Genomic DNA, 16,586 nt, shown 5'->3' with positions numbered 1-16,586 from the left:
GTACAAGAGAGAAAGTGAAGTAGAGTTACCTTACACTGTTGTGACATGACTTTGAAATAGCCTGTTTAGTTTTGGAAACCTATGAAAAACATAATACGAGGGAAGAGTCATTACATTTATGGAATCATTCTCTGCAGTGATTACAGAAGAAGCTTCTCCTACATGAACAAGTTTGGTACCTTATTAAGCTATTTTTGCCTCACAAAATACTAGATCAGAATAAGGTATCTCATTAACAATATAGTTAACAAATAATTCTTCAGTCATACACCACACCATCATGAGAAACATTAGCAAGCACAAATATCAGCAAATGAGACACTAATTTCAGTGCTTCTCCATCAGACAGTGGGCAGATAATCAAGTAAGGTAATTCCAGATTAGAACAGACTTAAAAACTTCTACAACCACGCATGGAATGAAATTAAATGTACTTAAAAATTTATAAACCTTTTCAGGTTTTCACTTTTCAATAGGGACAAAACACTAAAGAACTTTTAAAACAATATGAAATCTTCCTCTGGCCTTCACTGTTACAAACTGCCCCACTGAAATTAATGACAAGTTTGTAATAGCTTCACTTCAAGGAAAACCAAGCCCATGTTTCAGAAGATACTGTAAATAGCTACTTACCTAACTGCCAACATGCTTTGCTTCTTTCATCTATTGCAGCTCACTTGCAAAACGCTTTTAAATACAGCTTAGAGTTTTTCCCCAACTAATTGCTAACCCAAGTCTGAAGCAACACAGTAATGACAGTCCCCTCTATAATATAATGTAGAACACATGTAGAGGAAAGAAACAAAATCCCTTTCCTAAGTAAACTACCAATCAGAAGTTGGAGGTGTGACTTAAGTACTCAGTGAAAAATAACACTGATTCATCTCATTTTACAATAGCAGTAGAATAGATACACATCATCTAATGCAGGTTAGATGTTTATGTTAAGGTAAGAAAAATGGTTCCCTAATGTTTTCACTGACTATAAAGGAAGAAGAGATGACTATCTCAAAAATGAATGTCAACAGTAAGGATTCCTAAGTTAAATGAAAGAAATCCTACCCTTTGAGTGGCAAGGGAGGCATTCATAATGCCAAGTTACCTGGTTTCTTGTAGCCATATAACCACAGTATATAGAATTTTTTAAAGAAATGGCCCTTGCTTTGCATCATTACAGAGACTTCTGCAGCACAAATCAGAAATGCTTCCATTCATTGAGAAGACAGTGAATCAAGAGTCAGACATTCTCAGTAAAATTTGGAGCTTCTTAATAGCTTCTGTTTTAGTTTACAATTGTAAAATGGATTAATTTATAATGGGGTTTGCATTTCAGGATCTGACTTCTGCATTTCCTTTTTTTGGATAGACTTTTCAGATTGGTTGTATCACTCACTCATTATTTAGCTTAATTTCCTTTAGTTTAGTAAACCTTTAATTCAGGTTTCCAAGTACGAGCAGACCTCTACAAATGATTTAATCTGATACCTAATCTGGGTAGTCACATGGAAAGGGATGAAGACATCAGAAAATTATCTTAAGCTCCACAAGAGGAAGTTTAGTATTGAAATAAGTCTCATTGGTGCATTTCAAATTGGACTGACGAACTGATGCTGAGCATTGTGGCTGAAGGACACTAAAGCATTTTGTTCTGATCGAAGACATGCAATCAAAATTCTTTGCCATTTCTCATTCTTAAAAAACAGTCTTGAAGTGGATTATCAGACTGCAAAAAGCTTTAGAATTCCCAAATTTAACAGTTTGAAGGAAAAGTATACTGGAATGCTAATTTGATATATACTATGCTTAGAGCACATATCATAAAATGATGCTCTCAAAGACAAATAGCCAAGATCCCACATTTTGAAACTGACTTTACATTGTCAGCACTAAGTCCAAAGTCATTTTGAGCGTAAAGTATCATTATCATGAACATGAGACATCTGTGATTAATATACTCATTAATTATAAGAACCAGGTTCCTGCAAGTCTGGATAGCGTGCTGAAAGTTACTTACTGGCAGTCCCTGGAAACCTGGATCGCCTTTATCTCCTGGACCTCCAGGAGTTCCAGGCCAGCCATCACTCCCCTGCTCTCCTTTAGCCCCTTTCAGACCTGGAGGTCCTGGTGGCCCTGTCGGACCTGGTAAACCTACAGACCAGAGGAAAAGGAAAATATTTAATGGCAAAATTTGCTCCGTACAAGCAAGTACAGGGCAGTACCTTCTGGAGTTCAAGCTGGCTCAAAATGCAGAAAGGTAGAATTTCATCAACAGTATTTCAAGAAAATATGCAGGAGAATCTGTTGCAGAGGTGTGCACAATTATCCATCTGATTGGGCACCTATCATCTGTTATGTCTGATTCATAGACAATAATGTACAGAGTTCTATATGAGCAGAAAAACATACTGTAGATTCTCAGGTATAAATGTGCTAGAAATGTATTTCAGCTCTACTCTGCTCTCCTCCTTAACCTTCAGCACAGAGTGCTTGTTATGGTAAGGTCACACTGGCAATTTTTAAAAAGATTAACACTCCAGGACAGAGGAACATACAGCTGTGGCTGCCCCAAATGAGTAAATAAAGCCTAGAGGGAAACAGACGGAAATGAGAGGCAAACTTCTGAATGTCAGAAGAATTTCTGGAAAAAGCTAACAGCCTGAGGACATCAAATCTGTCTGTCCTATGACAGAATCCCAAACTGCTTATGAGGGATAGCTGTTCCTTGGTTTCTGAGAAGAGGATAAAAAAAAAATTAATTAGTGGGAAAATTGATTAACAGCAATAGATTAACATTAAGACGAAGAATTACCTGGTAGACCAGGTTGGCCTTGGGGTCCTCTGTCTCCTTTAGGGCCCTCAATTGCACTTCCTGGTAGTCCAGGAAGACCTTGGTTGCCTTTAGGGCCTGGTGGGCCAGCATACCCTTGTTCTCCTTTTAAGCCTGGAATCCCTGGGATTCCTGGGGATCCTGGGAAACCCACTTCGCCTTTCGCACCTAAAAGTTGAATAGAAACCCAAAATTTGATTAGAGAAAAGATCATAGTCAATGAAATGTTCTCCTCTATTATCTTTTTATAATAAGCTTTATTTCTTAAGAAAATATTAACCTTGCCTTTATATATTCGCATAAAAAATGCAGAACTTCAGGAAAAGTGTATTATTCTCTATACCACTGACATGAAATGAGAAAAAAGAGTAGGTTAACCAAAATATCTTTTGTTAGCTAAACTGACCACTGGGATATTTGCATTCACTATAAAAACAGATGAACCTTTAATATCTCTGTCAGCCCTTCCACGAGGAAGAAAACCTCTTGCATTCTTATTTCATTACAATTATTATTGTCACATGCAAGTAATTAATGCTTTACTTCAATAAGCACTAAAGAACTTGCTATTGGAGAGAAAGGGAATATGCTTACTATGATCCAGATAAAACTTAGTACTTACTTTCAAGATTGTACAAATAATAAATATTTGCAATTTAGTTGAATTTTAGATCACGATTGAAGAAAAAGATATAGAATAGCTAGTACAAAGCATAATAATAAGAGAAATAAAATGCATAAAGAATACTTCCCCAGCTCCTTGCCTAAACAGAAGAGAGACTTGCTTTTTGGAAATACAATACTTTTGGAACACAAATGATAACAGTTGGATTTCTACTTACTCTAAGACTAGGTGTTTTTAAATGAGCTGTGTTGGCAAAATGCCCAAAATGGGCGGGATGGGAAAAGTGATTTCATAGTCTAGCATCTTACATGCCTTACTGAGCTGAGACTAGAAAATTTGCTTTTTAAAATAATTCTCTAATGCAAGAGCAATCAGAGTGACTGTTAATTCTCCAAGATGGTAAATACAATGTTCTAAAGTGATGGTTCATCACTATTGATTGTCTACACAAGTATCCTGTACTTACAGGATGAATTACATAAGACAGTGATGTTTCAAGCTGATGTGAATTCTCCTGAATCTGTCATGACACAGATTTTATAGATGGAAACTAGCTGAAACTTTTTTATTTTCTGCACTTTCAAAATTGAAAATCCTTTAATTGTATTCAACTCTTTTTCTTAATCAGTGACAGCCTGATGGAGTTTCAGTACTGTATCTATTGCAGTCTAGTTTCTAGGACGTACTTATTTCTTAAGTGGAACATGGTGCATACAGACACTTTGAACAAGTACTGACTCAAACTGATCGAGCCAATCTCGCAGCTCAGTGTACTGACACATGTTGTGAAAACCAGAAGTGGTCTTCAAATTGTGGTAACGACGTGCCTATACTCAAGGTAGTAAGCTTTGAGTTCAGATAATGATAGTTTTCAGTAAGACCTCATTTGGTCTCTGATTTTTGGCACCTCTGCACCATGCTCCTGTACATAGTTTAGACGTGCTCTACTGAGCTAGAGAGAATATCTATTTTAGCAATAAATATGATTGTATCAAGGCTGCACAACAGACTCAAGGAAAATAAATGACCGTGGTATCTTGACCACAAACTTATCTTAAGCTGTCTAGTGCAAAGGTTCTTACCAGACCTCAATTCTTACAAAATTAGTAGGAAAACAGAAATAATTGGAATAAAAAACACAGCACACAAATACAGGAGTTATTTATATTACCTCATCACAGCACAGCTTGCAGTAAATTCCACACTATGAGTAATTACCTATTTTAGGGCATATCTAACTCATGTCCAAGATGCTGCCACTGTAACAGAAATTAGTATTTGAGCCTCTGAGTTTCTGCCTGCTCCGAAAAGGTATAGCATGTAAAATAATGAAGTAACAAGTATGAATGACGGAATTATGTTTATAGAAAGTTGGGAGGGAGGTTGGCCACTTGCTCAAAGAAGTGTTTTACCTTTATCTCCCTTTGCACCTGGAAATCCTGGAAGTCCTCTACCTGGAACACCTGGAATACAGGGGCAGCAGAAGATGAGAAGATAGGACAGCTATTACACTTGAGCTGTAATGAACAAAACTCTATTCAACAAACATTAAATCTAAATAAATAGTTTATACAAAAGTTCTTCAGGGCATAGGCCATCTTTGTTGCATGATTGGAGTGCATCTAGCACAATGGATCCTGTCTGAAAACTCTACTCTAAGGGAAGACAATACATTATTTCCCAGCTGACTTGCAAAGGGAAACTAATTCCAAAACATAACAATTTTTTAAAGTAATGCTAGCTTTTGTGAAAAAGAATCGTTCACAATTACACCAATTAAACACAGTTGCTCATCTGTATCACCAGCTTTACAGAGGAATGATAGTCAGTAGTTTGCAGTACTAATTCATACTAATTCCACTTTTCTAGGTTCCAGGTTAAGGATAAAGTATCTCAAAACCAGCATATTCTTCTCTCAGCTACTCTTGCTTAGCCAGTTTGTGCATTTTTGTGACACATAAGCATGACATGACAATCACAGTACCTTGTTCACCCTTTGCACCAGCTGTGCCTGGAATCCCATCATAGCCTGGTTCACCCTTCTGACCAATGGCACCAGCAGGACCAGGAACACCAGGTTCACCTGAAAAACCATTGCCATTTTCATTTTACCTATGAATCAGACTTGTTTTTACACACTTTTCTCTCTAAATGAAAGATTAATTTATTCTTCTCTTCCCACAAAGATCAGAGATAACATATGATGACTGAAGTGTAACTTTTCTCTGAAGTTATTTCTGAATTAAGCCAGCACAAGTCAGGGCTCAACTACTCTGAGTTCCACATAGATAATTTCAGTGAATCCCAGAGAGTTTTGTGTAGGAAGTCCTGCAAAGACTTGTGAATCACATGGCCCACGTTCAATGAGGTGGTGTATCCTATGGACACCAAACTAAGAACAGTAAGCGCCAAGTTCAAAAACGTTGTTATACTTCTGACAACAACGAAGTTATGCTCCTTGTCTTTGTGATGATGCTCAACATGGTGATTCAGGTTTGGGCCCATTTATTGTTTTTAAATACACTCAAAACAAATGTAACTAATGATTATAGCAATAAGTAGTCTTGCAGAGGGTAGTAAAATCCTTTCCACAAACAGTATTAACAGCCATGTGCTACATCGACTCAGATTTACCTGGGAAATAGCACCGTGTGTATTCCTCCATGAAATGAACAAATATAACAGGAAATATCTGAGCCAGAATGAACGTAGAACGCCACAGTATTTATTTTAGCTACTGCTTGGAGGTGAATAATACTTTAAGGAGCATTTTATGTTTTATAGTTCTCCTCTACCTGGTTCTCCTTTTAAACCTGGGATGCCACTTAAGCCAGGAAGTCCTTTTTCACCCTTTGCTCCATGGAGGCCTGGGCTCCCTAAAGAAAGCAAGAAAACGTGGGTTCATATGCTGAAACTAAGACTGAAAATATTTGTTTCACTGCAATTTCTGTTCTATCAAAGCATTCAAAACTTGCCTGGAAATCCTGCCATGCCAGGGGATCCTTTGGGACCTGGAGAACCCGGCATTCCTGGAATTCCTGCATTACCCTTTTCACCTTTGTCTCCAGATAAGCCTGGACTACCTGTTCTTCCTGGTTCTCCCTAGAAGTAGCAACATTATAAAAACCGCACATTAATTCATAAACAACATTTTCTGCTCGCAGTGGTAGACATCACTCACTCTTAGATACTGGATTAAAAAGAATTTCACTCTTTTTCCATTCAGAAACAAAGCAATATAAGATTAAATTTAGCATTAAATTCCACTATCAGAAACATCGACTTTTTAGCAATTGCTTAATAGCTGTGCATGAATACGAGCACTCTTCCATGCATTTTTGTGATGGATTTTACAAAGGCTTTTCCAAATTAGCCTTATAACTTGCTGATTACACTTAATCATCTTAAAAATAAAAAAAAAAGAAAAAAAAAGTCTTTTTTAAGACTTCAGTAAATTTACTGCCAGATTAGTAAGCTTTATTTTTACAATTTTTACTTATAAATTCAGGATTACTGTCATTGTGTAACTAGAAAAAGCAAGGTGAAACAAATGAGAATCCTATTAGAATACTATTATAAGTGCAATTAACTTCACAGACTATAGTAATACAGTGCTGTTTTCTGTATTATCTGAGCATTTTTACAGCTTTTTTCAGCTTCCCAATATCTTTGTAAAAGTACAGAAAAAATACTTCAGCATCCCTATTTGATCTGTCTGTAAGAAGCCTTTTAAAAATTTATTTCCTCAGTGTTTTTAAAAGTTCTTTCCCTCCTCCACATTTCTAGCAATGTAAATTTAGCTTATTCTGGAGAGATAGAATAAATGAAAACTCTCAAAGTAGTGGTCCCATCAAATAGAATTCCTCTAAATCTGCATATATTCAAGTTTTTCATCAGGTATTTAAATGAGCATAATAGAACATACAACAAAATAGCTTAAAGGCCAAAGGCATCTTTTAAAATGCGTTAGTCAGCAGAAATAAGGTAATTGAAGCCTTAGGGGTGTAAGCGAATACCTTCTCACCAGGAGATCCTGGAAAGCCAATTCCAGGAAAACCTGCTGCTCCTTTGTCTCCTTTTTCACCTTTTTGCCCAGGGAACCCTGGTGTGCCTGGTGAACCTGGTATTCCAGGCAGACCCTTTTCTCCAGGTGTTCCTAGCAAGAGAAAAGGAAAAATGCATGTATGAGAGCTAGTGGCACCTTAGCAGTATTGACAAGGCTTTTTCAGCTATGCCTAAAATATTTAGAGCTAGAAAAGAAGTATATCTAATTACAGTAGCTAGTAAGTTCAGTTCTGAGATCCATCACCTTAAGGGGACTTTTTATGGAAAGATAAACTCTCCTGATAAGAGAAGTTCTAATCTTGGGTTAGTAGAAAACAGAGCTATTGATAATAATATGATTTGAAAAAAAAGTTTGTGTTGCTTTGATTCATATCTAACAGGACAAGAGTGACAAAGAGACTTTGCTGTAGCAGATTTTCCTGTGTCCCTCCACCATTTCTGTTTTCTATCTTTGATTTCCTAGATAGGCAGAAAGCCATCTGAATGGAGATAAAGTTTCCTTTTTGAGACCAAGTTTATTCTTCACTCTGTTCTTTACAAATCCTTTCCACCACGACAACCCCAAAGCACTGCAGTTTGTAAATAGTGTTCAGTACACTGGAACTCACTGAACTTTTTAGAAGGGGGAAAATACACTAGAAGCTTAAAGCAGTTCACATGCTAGCAGAGACAGAGAGACAGACAGACAGATACCACTTGAAAAACTGCCCACTTGCAACAAAAGCATAAATACTCCATATGCCCCTTCTTTTCAGAGCACAAAGTACCATTTACTACCCAGTTAAAGGACTTACACATAGAAACTTAAGAAGCCACTGAATGAGAATTATTTGTATGCCAAGAAGAGGACTGAAAAAGCAACATCTCCAGTGCCTACAGTTCAGGCACTGCAAATACTTTCTCTGTTCAGTAGATCCACATCAACTAACACTCTATATAGGCTTCTCATAAAGTTCCAGATTAACTTAAGGAAAAAAAAAAATTCTTAGCAGTCAGTACCTGGCAAACCCATTTCACCAACTGATCCTTTTTGTCCTGGAATTCCTGGATCTCCTGGGTACCCTGGGGGACCCTGATCTCCTTTTGGTCCTAAGGAGAGCAGAGAAATTAAGAGTCCCATTAGTGAACATCATTTACAGTACTTTATTTAACAACCTTTAACAATCTATTGCTAGCTTCAGCCATACCTGGTTGTCCTGGAGTACCAGGTTCACCATCCCTTCCTGGAATTCCTGGTTCTCCATATTCCCCACGTAACCCTTTTTCTCCTGGTAGCCCAAGGTCCCCTAGACACCAAGAAGACAAACAGATGATTTTTAGCAAATATGTCATGACATATAATGGTCCTTCTAGTAAATTTTTGTCACTGTTGCTTCTTTCTTCTGATCAAGGGAATGGACGTATTCAAGCATCATGTACATTCTACAATAGAGTCACACCTGATTAAAACCCAACTCTCCAGTCAAACCAGTGTTGAGAGAAGACTGCAAACTGTTGAGAGAGTTAATGAGTTATTTTTTTATGTGCCAGACAATAAAAAGTATTAACAAAAATTATTTGATTTGGCTGTTCTGCTGTCTAAGCAGGTATTTGTGAGCAACCAGTTCACAGGCAGAAATGTCCAGTTTCCTTAGCTCTGCCTAATGGTAAAACACCTTTAACGTTACAAACTTCTTTGTACACATGTAACCACTGTGTCTAATATTGATTTCTGGAAAGGAAATAAAACTATCAACCAATCAACCTACAGACCTACAGCAGAAAAGAAAGTAATGAAAAAACAACCTATGTAGATTCGTTTAAAAGTTTTTCACAACCACCAACTATACCAAGATCAGGAGCAAATGACAGAAAGATACCCAAGTGAAACTGTTACAGGCTAAGAGCCTCACCAAATACAAAAATGCTGTCAGAAGCTGCATCTCAGTGTAGAAGCAGATGCACTCCACACTTGCAGTTTCTGACACTAGGCTGTTCAAGCTGTCCGTTCACATCCAATGCTTCTTTGAGTCTGTCATGGTTCTATGTTTTTGTTTTTTTGTTTTTGGGTTTCAGTATTCCACATCAAAACATCATGTAGTGTACGGGGCATTAAAGTGTCACTGCTCCAATTCCAAGTACCTATCCCTGTACATTACAGCAGTCACGGGACCTGGCCCTTCCGGGTGGGGGGGCGCTCTCTTGCTGCCTTGCAGTGGGTGCTGGAGGGTGCTTTCCTGGCCGTTCCAAGCTTTTCAGGTTTGACTCGGTCCCGGGAACTCTCTCTCTCTTGTCTGATTTATTCATCTCAATTTCAATTAAATTGTATATATTGTGTTATCTTGTATTCCAATATTATAGTAAAATAAGTTTTCCTCCATAGATTGTTGCTGCTGCTCTTTTCCTCCCTTCCTTCCTTCCCATTTTTTGTGGGACTGGGGTGGGGGGGGGAGGGCAGAGGCCTGTCGCCCCTGTCACGGACATAGATTGATCTGGTCAACTCTGTGACAGAGTCTCAGACAGGACACAAGAGCCCAGATCTCACTTTGATGAGTAGACAGACATGGAGAGAACAGATAGCTACACTGGGAAACTCTCCCATACTCACAGTTTAAATATAGCAAAGTATAGTTATTCACTGTGAAACTGGAAAGGAGTCTCAAGGGCTCTGTCCTGAGCCCAACAGAGAATTTATTAGGGTAGTCTGTATATTTCATCACACTGGATAGGCATGAAAAGAAGAGAGGATTAGCTGTGAAAAGGTTTTGAAGAGTTGGAGAACAGATAGGAAATAATCATCATGAAATTTAAAAAGTGCAATACACTACATTTTTTGCAAGGAGTATTCTAAAAAGGTAAGTAGTAGTCAAGGAGAAAATGATTAAGGATTATAGCTAATCACAAACCAAGTCAGCAACTAAATCAAATAAGCATCAAATAAGGTAAATTTCCTTCCAACAGGACCTGAGTTGAATTACTTCAGTTGTTTCAGCACAGTGCATTGCAACAGGGATGCAGCTAAGTTGGGAAGAATTCAGAAGGGGTAAGAATTGTAATTACTTCAGAAAAAAATGATGAAATTTTAAAGATTTGGTTGAAGGAAATGGAAGATTACATTATCTCTGTAGCTCCCTTCCATCTCTCAGGTTGCTATCAGGTGGTCTTTAAAGCAACGCTGTTTCTATTATTTACATGAAAGACATGCTTTACTCTTTAAACAAGCTCTAGTTTCTTCCATCCAACCAAAACTCTCTCTGTCTGTGTTTAGTCTTTATTTCTATGGAGTTGAGGATGCTAGAAAAAGATTTGCATTTTCTGTGTGAAATTCTTAAACCTTGTTTTAAAACCTGTTATCTAAAGCTAAGATACAACTAAACTCAAAGTACCACTGCTCTAACTGTACCTAATTAGAGACAGAAGTTACCTTTTTCTCCAGGATCTCCTTTTTGGCCTTTGAGACTAACCATATCCATGGTGTCCATGCTTCCAGGTATTCCCGGAAGACCAGCTTCACCTTTATCCCCTTTGACACCTGGATCACCCTGTGGTCCAACCACGCCTTTCAAACCTTGGCTACCTGTAAAGCACAGAACATTATAGTGGAGTATAAAATTTTGCAGAGGTATTTAGTAGACAAGAACAACTATTTATTCAGACCTTGAGCATGGGCTAACATGCTCTGGAACACCTATCTCAGATGCAGATTTTTTTAACGCAAGGACTACACAATATCTCTACTGAAAAAAAGTGGTATTTTTTCCTACTTCACAGCCATTAGTTTTAGACTCTCTCAAAACAATGGCAATAGAAGCTTAAGAATCATAGAATCATAGAATGGCCTGGATTGAAAAGGACCAAAATGATCATCTAATTTTTACCCCCCTACTATGTGCAGGGTTGCCAAACACTAGAGATGGCTAAGAATTTAAAAATAGGGTACCAATTGAAGGATTGAATTAAGTCCCTCCTGCTGGCTATTTATAACTTAAAACACAGCATTTTTCTGGGAGAAATACCCATAGCATGCTCTTACCTAGCCAGTCCTTATGTTGTTGAAGAACAGACCAGAAATCTTGTCTCAGTGCCCAAATACATGACTGTTCCTAGGTTATGGCTTTCTAGATTATACCATTTCTAGCTTACAGGGATGTTACATGACATAAAACATTCCTTAGGCCAGGCATATATTGTAGTAGGCATAAACGGGGTATCAGGATGTGAAGCATCAGGACCTCCCCTGCTCTGTGATGGAGATATGACACATGCTTTAAGGGCGTAGATGAAGCAGGTAGGGCATATAAACCGCTGTGTAGTTGCAATAAACGCCATTTGCTGCATCCTCATATTGGTGTCGGTGTCGCAATAGCCCTTTTGCTAGTCCTAGGTGGACTGAACCTTCAAAACGGGGGACAACAATTGGTGCCCCATGTTGAGGATCGAACTCACGACCTTCAGTTGATCATAGAAGGGTTTCAAGAGTCGGGGTGGAATTCCTAGGGCACGTAACAATAGCAATCGGGACTTCCTAAGTAACATCGCTAAGATCTTGAGCCAGGAAGTGTAGACCCATGTGAGTTGCACTGAAAACAACCACCACAAAGGTCGTGGCTTGGCATCAAGGGTGTGGCCCAAGACAGCAGCTGCACCGGCCTCGCATTGAGTTGATCAAGAGCTTGATCAGGGTCCCACCGTGCCAATGACCCTCCCATACAACTTTGCAAAATTTCATGCCATGCGGCGGCCATCTCGTGAGTGAACTCTCGAGGTTCCCCTGTATTTGGTTATTTTCAGACTTGTCTTCAGCTTCAGAGAAAAAAGTTGATTTTAAAACATTCTAGAAAATTTTGAGAAAATCTCTGTCTTACCTTTTTCACCAGGCAACCCTCGATCTCCAATTGGCCCAGGAGTCCCTGGCAACCCAGGAGTTCCCATAACTCCCATTTCTCCTTTGGCTCCTGAAATCAAAGTGAAAGAGTGAATAACAGAAATAAAGCAAGCACTGTAAAGAAATACGAGAAGTGGAATGATTTACTCCCAGTTATATTAGGGATTACTCAAGGAAAAATGCTGCAGAAAGGATGATCTAATCTAAAGTAGCATGACAGAGAAAGCAACAGTAAAATAGTGTTACAAAAACCAGAATAAAACTATTTGTAATAGGTTCTTGACAGATTGTTAAAACTTCTGAATATAGTAAAACAGTGTTGTCATCAACAAAAGCTTTATTAAAACCACATTCTATCACTGACTAATCATCTTTCATTACTGCAGATTAAAGCCTCATTCCTGCAGACAGCTGTATTTCATCCACCAAAAGATTTCAATATGAGGTTAAAGCTACACATCTACAGAAAAGCTTTGTTGATAGCAGCCCATACGTTTTCCCCAAGCTCAGGTTCTTTGATGGATCAATTCCTAATTGAGGGAAGGGGCATGCTAACAGGACTTAATAAAACAGTTGTTGAAGACACCAGTTTCCAAGGTAGATTACTTCCCAGAAGTAAATATGTTTACCTGCTGATCCTTTCAGTCCAACAGATCCTTGTGGACCTGGCAGGCCAGGTAACCCCACAGACCCTGGTACTCCAGGCTGGCCCTGGCTACCTTTATCGCCTTTTGGTCCTGGCCTATCTAGACCTGGGATACCAGGGAAGCCCCTTTCTCCTTTTATTCCAGGAAATCCTATGAAAAACAAATGACATGGGATTAGTCTTTAGAAGAAAACAGGGAACATAGTTGACAAGCATACCCAAGAATGTCCTCAGAAATTTCTGAATGAAGAGTTGAAGTCAGTTTCTCTATTTACATCAAAAGAACAGAAATACTGCTCGTTTCCTGCCTGCAGCCTCAATCCTGTATGTATTAGCCACAGCAACTTAAGGAGACTGAACAAAATGACAGGCATTTTTTCAGACTTTGCTCTGCTTTATAGAGCAGATGGATGAGGTCTTCTGCCATGCTCTTCGTGGCCCCATCACAGATCTTATATTGCAAAGCAGTTCATTGCAAAGCAGTGTCAAATATCAACACTGATTTATGCAAAACAAACAAACAAACAAAAGCTCTTCCAATCATCAGCGTGGGAGCATTTTTCTCTTACCTGGTGGTCCTTCGGGTCCTGGCTGCCCAGCGGGCCCTGGCAATCCTGGTGGGCCCACTCCCGGTGAGCCTTGGGGGCCTGGCAAGCCTTGTAATCCAGGGAGGCCTGGATCTCCTGTTGGGAGACAGAGACCAGAGTCCTTGAGACCTTGTTTGCTGAGAATGTTGGACAGAATGCTGGACTTGGCCAACAAGTTTCCAAATTGGAAAACTTGGCCAAATTTCAGACTTTAATACCTTCTGCCTGGGCTCAGGGAAAGGGTTGCTTTTTGGTGCTTGCCATTTGCTAGTAGTTGTGGTAGGTGAAAAGGAGGAGAGAGAAAGAAAAAATGAAAACACCTTGGGAAGCCAGTAGGATTTAAGTGGCTTTTTGCTGTTTCTACAGAGGAGTAACTATATAAAAGAAAAAGAAAGACAGAACTGTATTTTATTTTTCTGACAATATTACCTCTGAATCCTTGTTGTCCAGGTACACCCGGGAATCCTTGTTCACCTCGTAAGCCAGGCAGCCCTGGATTTCCTTTTTCTCCAGGGATGCCAGCTGGGCCTGGGATGCCTGGTAATCCTTTAGGACCAGGGAGACCCACTCCAGGTTCACCCTAGCCATAAAAACACGACAGATTAGGAATCAGTACATAAAAAACCAAGAACTGATTCAATGAATGCATTTAAACTATTCAGAAAAATAACACTACACATGACTTCAGGGGATAAACACAAGCCATTCTGAGTTAACATCAAGAATTTATCTACTTTCTTCTTTTGCCTGTACAGTGAGAAGAAACACAAGATACAGGACAGTTTGGCCAACACTTTTTTTTTTTTTTTTTAATAAAAAGCAGGATATTTGCTCAGAGTCCTGTTCATATGAACAGTCACAGAAAACAGCATCAGCAGCAGACACTTACTTTTTGACCTTGTAAACCTGGTGTGCCTGGAAAACCATCCAGGCCAGGGGTTCCAGGAGTTCCTGGCAGACCAGGTGAGCCAGGCTGACCTGGAAAACCTACAAAAGAAAGCTCATATTATTACTACCTGTCCCTGTAAGCATTCCCTATTGTTTCTTCACACCTCTAACTGAACTACTCGTGCCCTCAGAGGGTCATGCTTAAAAGGTCTGTGTAGTCTCTTATATATCAAATTTCTAGGGATGCCAGCATCCAAACATCAGTGTTCTCAACAGAGGGCACTCTGTGATTCTGTGAACATAGATTTAAACACTGAGCTCCATGCCACAAAGAAATAAATTCTAAGTGCTCTTAAACCCTTGTGGGTTAGCATTATTGAGAAACATCCTGTCTGAAAAGCTGTATTCCAAAAGCCTTCCTCAGAGAGGGCAACTGTAGGGGAACTGTTCGGTCAGAGCTTGAACTGTTGATTGAGCACTTGGTGAAGGAGTGTGGCTGGCCCACACAGGCATATTGTTTGCACCTGCGATCCCTGCATGACAAGACCCTGGGTGGAGTCATCCTGGACTTGTATAGGGGCCAGCCACTGAAGGGAGAGCATCTCTTGGACCTAGGCTGCTTTCCTAAAAGAAGTGCTGCACAGCCAGAGAACCCCTTCACCAGCTGGATGAGATCCATTCTTTTTTCTTAATACAACTATTGGCCTACCTGTGAATACTTAGTCTGGTATCATCAAGAACCTGTCAGAAGCAATTTTGCTACTCTGTAAGCAGAACAATGACTCAATATGTGAGATTTAAGACTGAAGGACACACAACAGAAGCCATCTTGGAGTCAGCACCTTCTGATCAGTATATGTAGCCTAACATGTCCTACACATATCTTTGTGGGTCACACATGTTTCTATTCCATAGCTGGCCCATGGGCTGTGTCTTCTGAATGCCAGAAAGAATACAGACACTGTTCTGCAGATCACTTAAAGGTAATCCTTGCTCAATACCACCACACATTCAGTAAATTGAACTGAAGCTCCTTTCTTACGTAAAGATCTGAAATTCCACCTTTAAGCCAAGCCCCGGGAAAGTCATGGGGCAGAGTTGCATTGAAGGAAGAATATTAAAGGAAGAGTATTTGAAAGAAGAGTGTTTTACATATCATTTCATTCTCATTGGCATAGAAGAGCATGCAGCAATTCTTTTCTGGATGTATGAAACTCTTCTGTTCAATGTCATGGCAGTTTTGGATGAACTAGAGGTCTTCACAGGTAGATGTGAAAAAAAGTCTTTCTGACCCTCCCAGTTTGTTGTGTGGGGAATCTCAGTAAATGGAATAATAATGAAGACAAAAGGGTCTAGGAGTTGAGGTGTCTGTTGAAAGATCAGTCATCTAGAGCAGAATGAGGAGCTGCAGCATTATAAAATATATTTCCTGAAAATCTTAAATGAGAATACACACATTTAGACTCTCTTCTGTGCACATACCCTGACAATGGCCATTCAAGGAAGCCTGATTTTATCTAGATATGCCTGTATTTTGACCAAGTCACTCACATCCATCTGGGATGTGACAGAGGTGCTAGTGCTGGTCCAAAAAAGTCATTATTATGTCAACATGTTTGTTTTTGTTTTCTTTTTTACCAAACTAAGCTGAGCCTCATTTTTTCAAAAAGGCCATCTCATCTCTCAGAAACCTCAGGTGTTGCCTTGTAACATGCACTGTATTGCTTTCTGTTCTGGCAGTAGTGTTGACACTGCTTGTATCTGCACTACATCACTGCACAAAGCAGGTGTGCCTTGAAATATCCTTATTGTGGTTATTGTGGAGTTTCATAAGGGAAGTTCTTCTGCTACACCTCCCAAATCCCTCCATGTAGCCATGACTGGATGACTGTAGTCCTCTGTCCACACTGCAGCTACACCAGCTCTGATAGATCACAGATAGACAACTTTGTCTTACCTTTGGGTCCTGGAGGTCCAGGAAACCCTATACCTGGCTGCCCAACAGCACCTTTTTCTCCTGGCAGGCCAGGTCTCCCTGGAAGCCCAGGATTCCCTTTGTCACCTTCAGAAGTGTAAACAAGAAA

General features: G+C 39.4%; 1 protein-coding gene across 1 annotated transcript in view; it reads right to left on the bottom strand.

The window, feature by feature from the left end:
* COL4A1 (collagen type IV alpha 1 chain) overlaps positions 1–16,586 on the bottom strand; it is a 112,393-nt gene that overhangs the window by 13,909 nt on the left and 81,898 nt on the right. The window contains exons 28-43 of the mRNA XM_042868500.1: positions 16,460–16,564; positions 14,504–14,601; positions 14,044–14,194; positions 13,597–13,710; positions 13,011–13,178; positions 12,362–12,451; positions 10,921–11,073; positions 8,705–8,803; positions 8,517–8,606; positions 7,469–7,608; positions 6,428–6,554; positions 6,248–6,328; positions 5,437–5,535; positions 4,865–4,915; positions 2,810–2,995; positions 2,015–2,148 (exon numbers count right to left, since the gene is read on the bottom strand). Of these exons, the coding sequence (XP_042724434.1) occupies positions 2,015–2,148; positions 2,810–2,995; positions 4,865–4,915; positions 5,437–5,535; positions 6,248–6,328; positions 6,428–6,554; positions 7,469–7,608; positions 8,517–8,606; positions 8,705–8,803; positions 10,921–11,073; positions 12,362–12,451; positions 13,011–13,178; positions 13,597–13,710; positions 14,044–14,194; positions 14,504–14,601; positions 16,460–16,564 (1,886 nt within the window). The remainder of the gene's footprint in view (positions 1–2,014; positions 2,149–2,809; positions 2,996–4,864; positions 4,916–5,436; positions 5,536–6,247; positions 6,329–6,427; positions 6,555–7,468; positions 7,609–8,516; positions 8,607–8,704; positions 8,804–10,920; positions 11,074–12,361; positions 12,452–13,010; positions 13,179–13,596; positions 13,711–14,043; positions 14,195–14,503; positions 14,602–16,459; positions 16,565–16,586) is intronic.

This window comes from Lagopus leucura, unplaced genomic scaffold, assembly GCF_019238085.1.
Source record: "Lagopus leucura isolate 7727_CA_CO unplaced genomic scaffold, USGS_WTPT01 Super-Scaffold_100001, whole genome shotgun sequence".
Lineage (NCBI taxonomy): Eukaryota > Metazoa > Chordata > Aves > Galliformes > Phasianidae > Lagopus > Lagopus leucura.
This window is presented reverse-complemented; position numbering and strand designations above follow the sequence as displayed.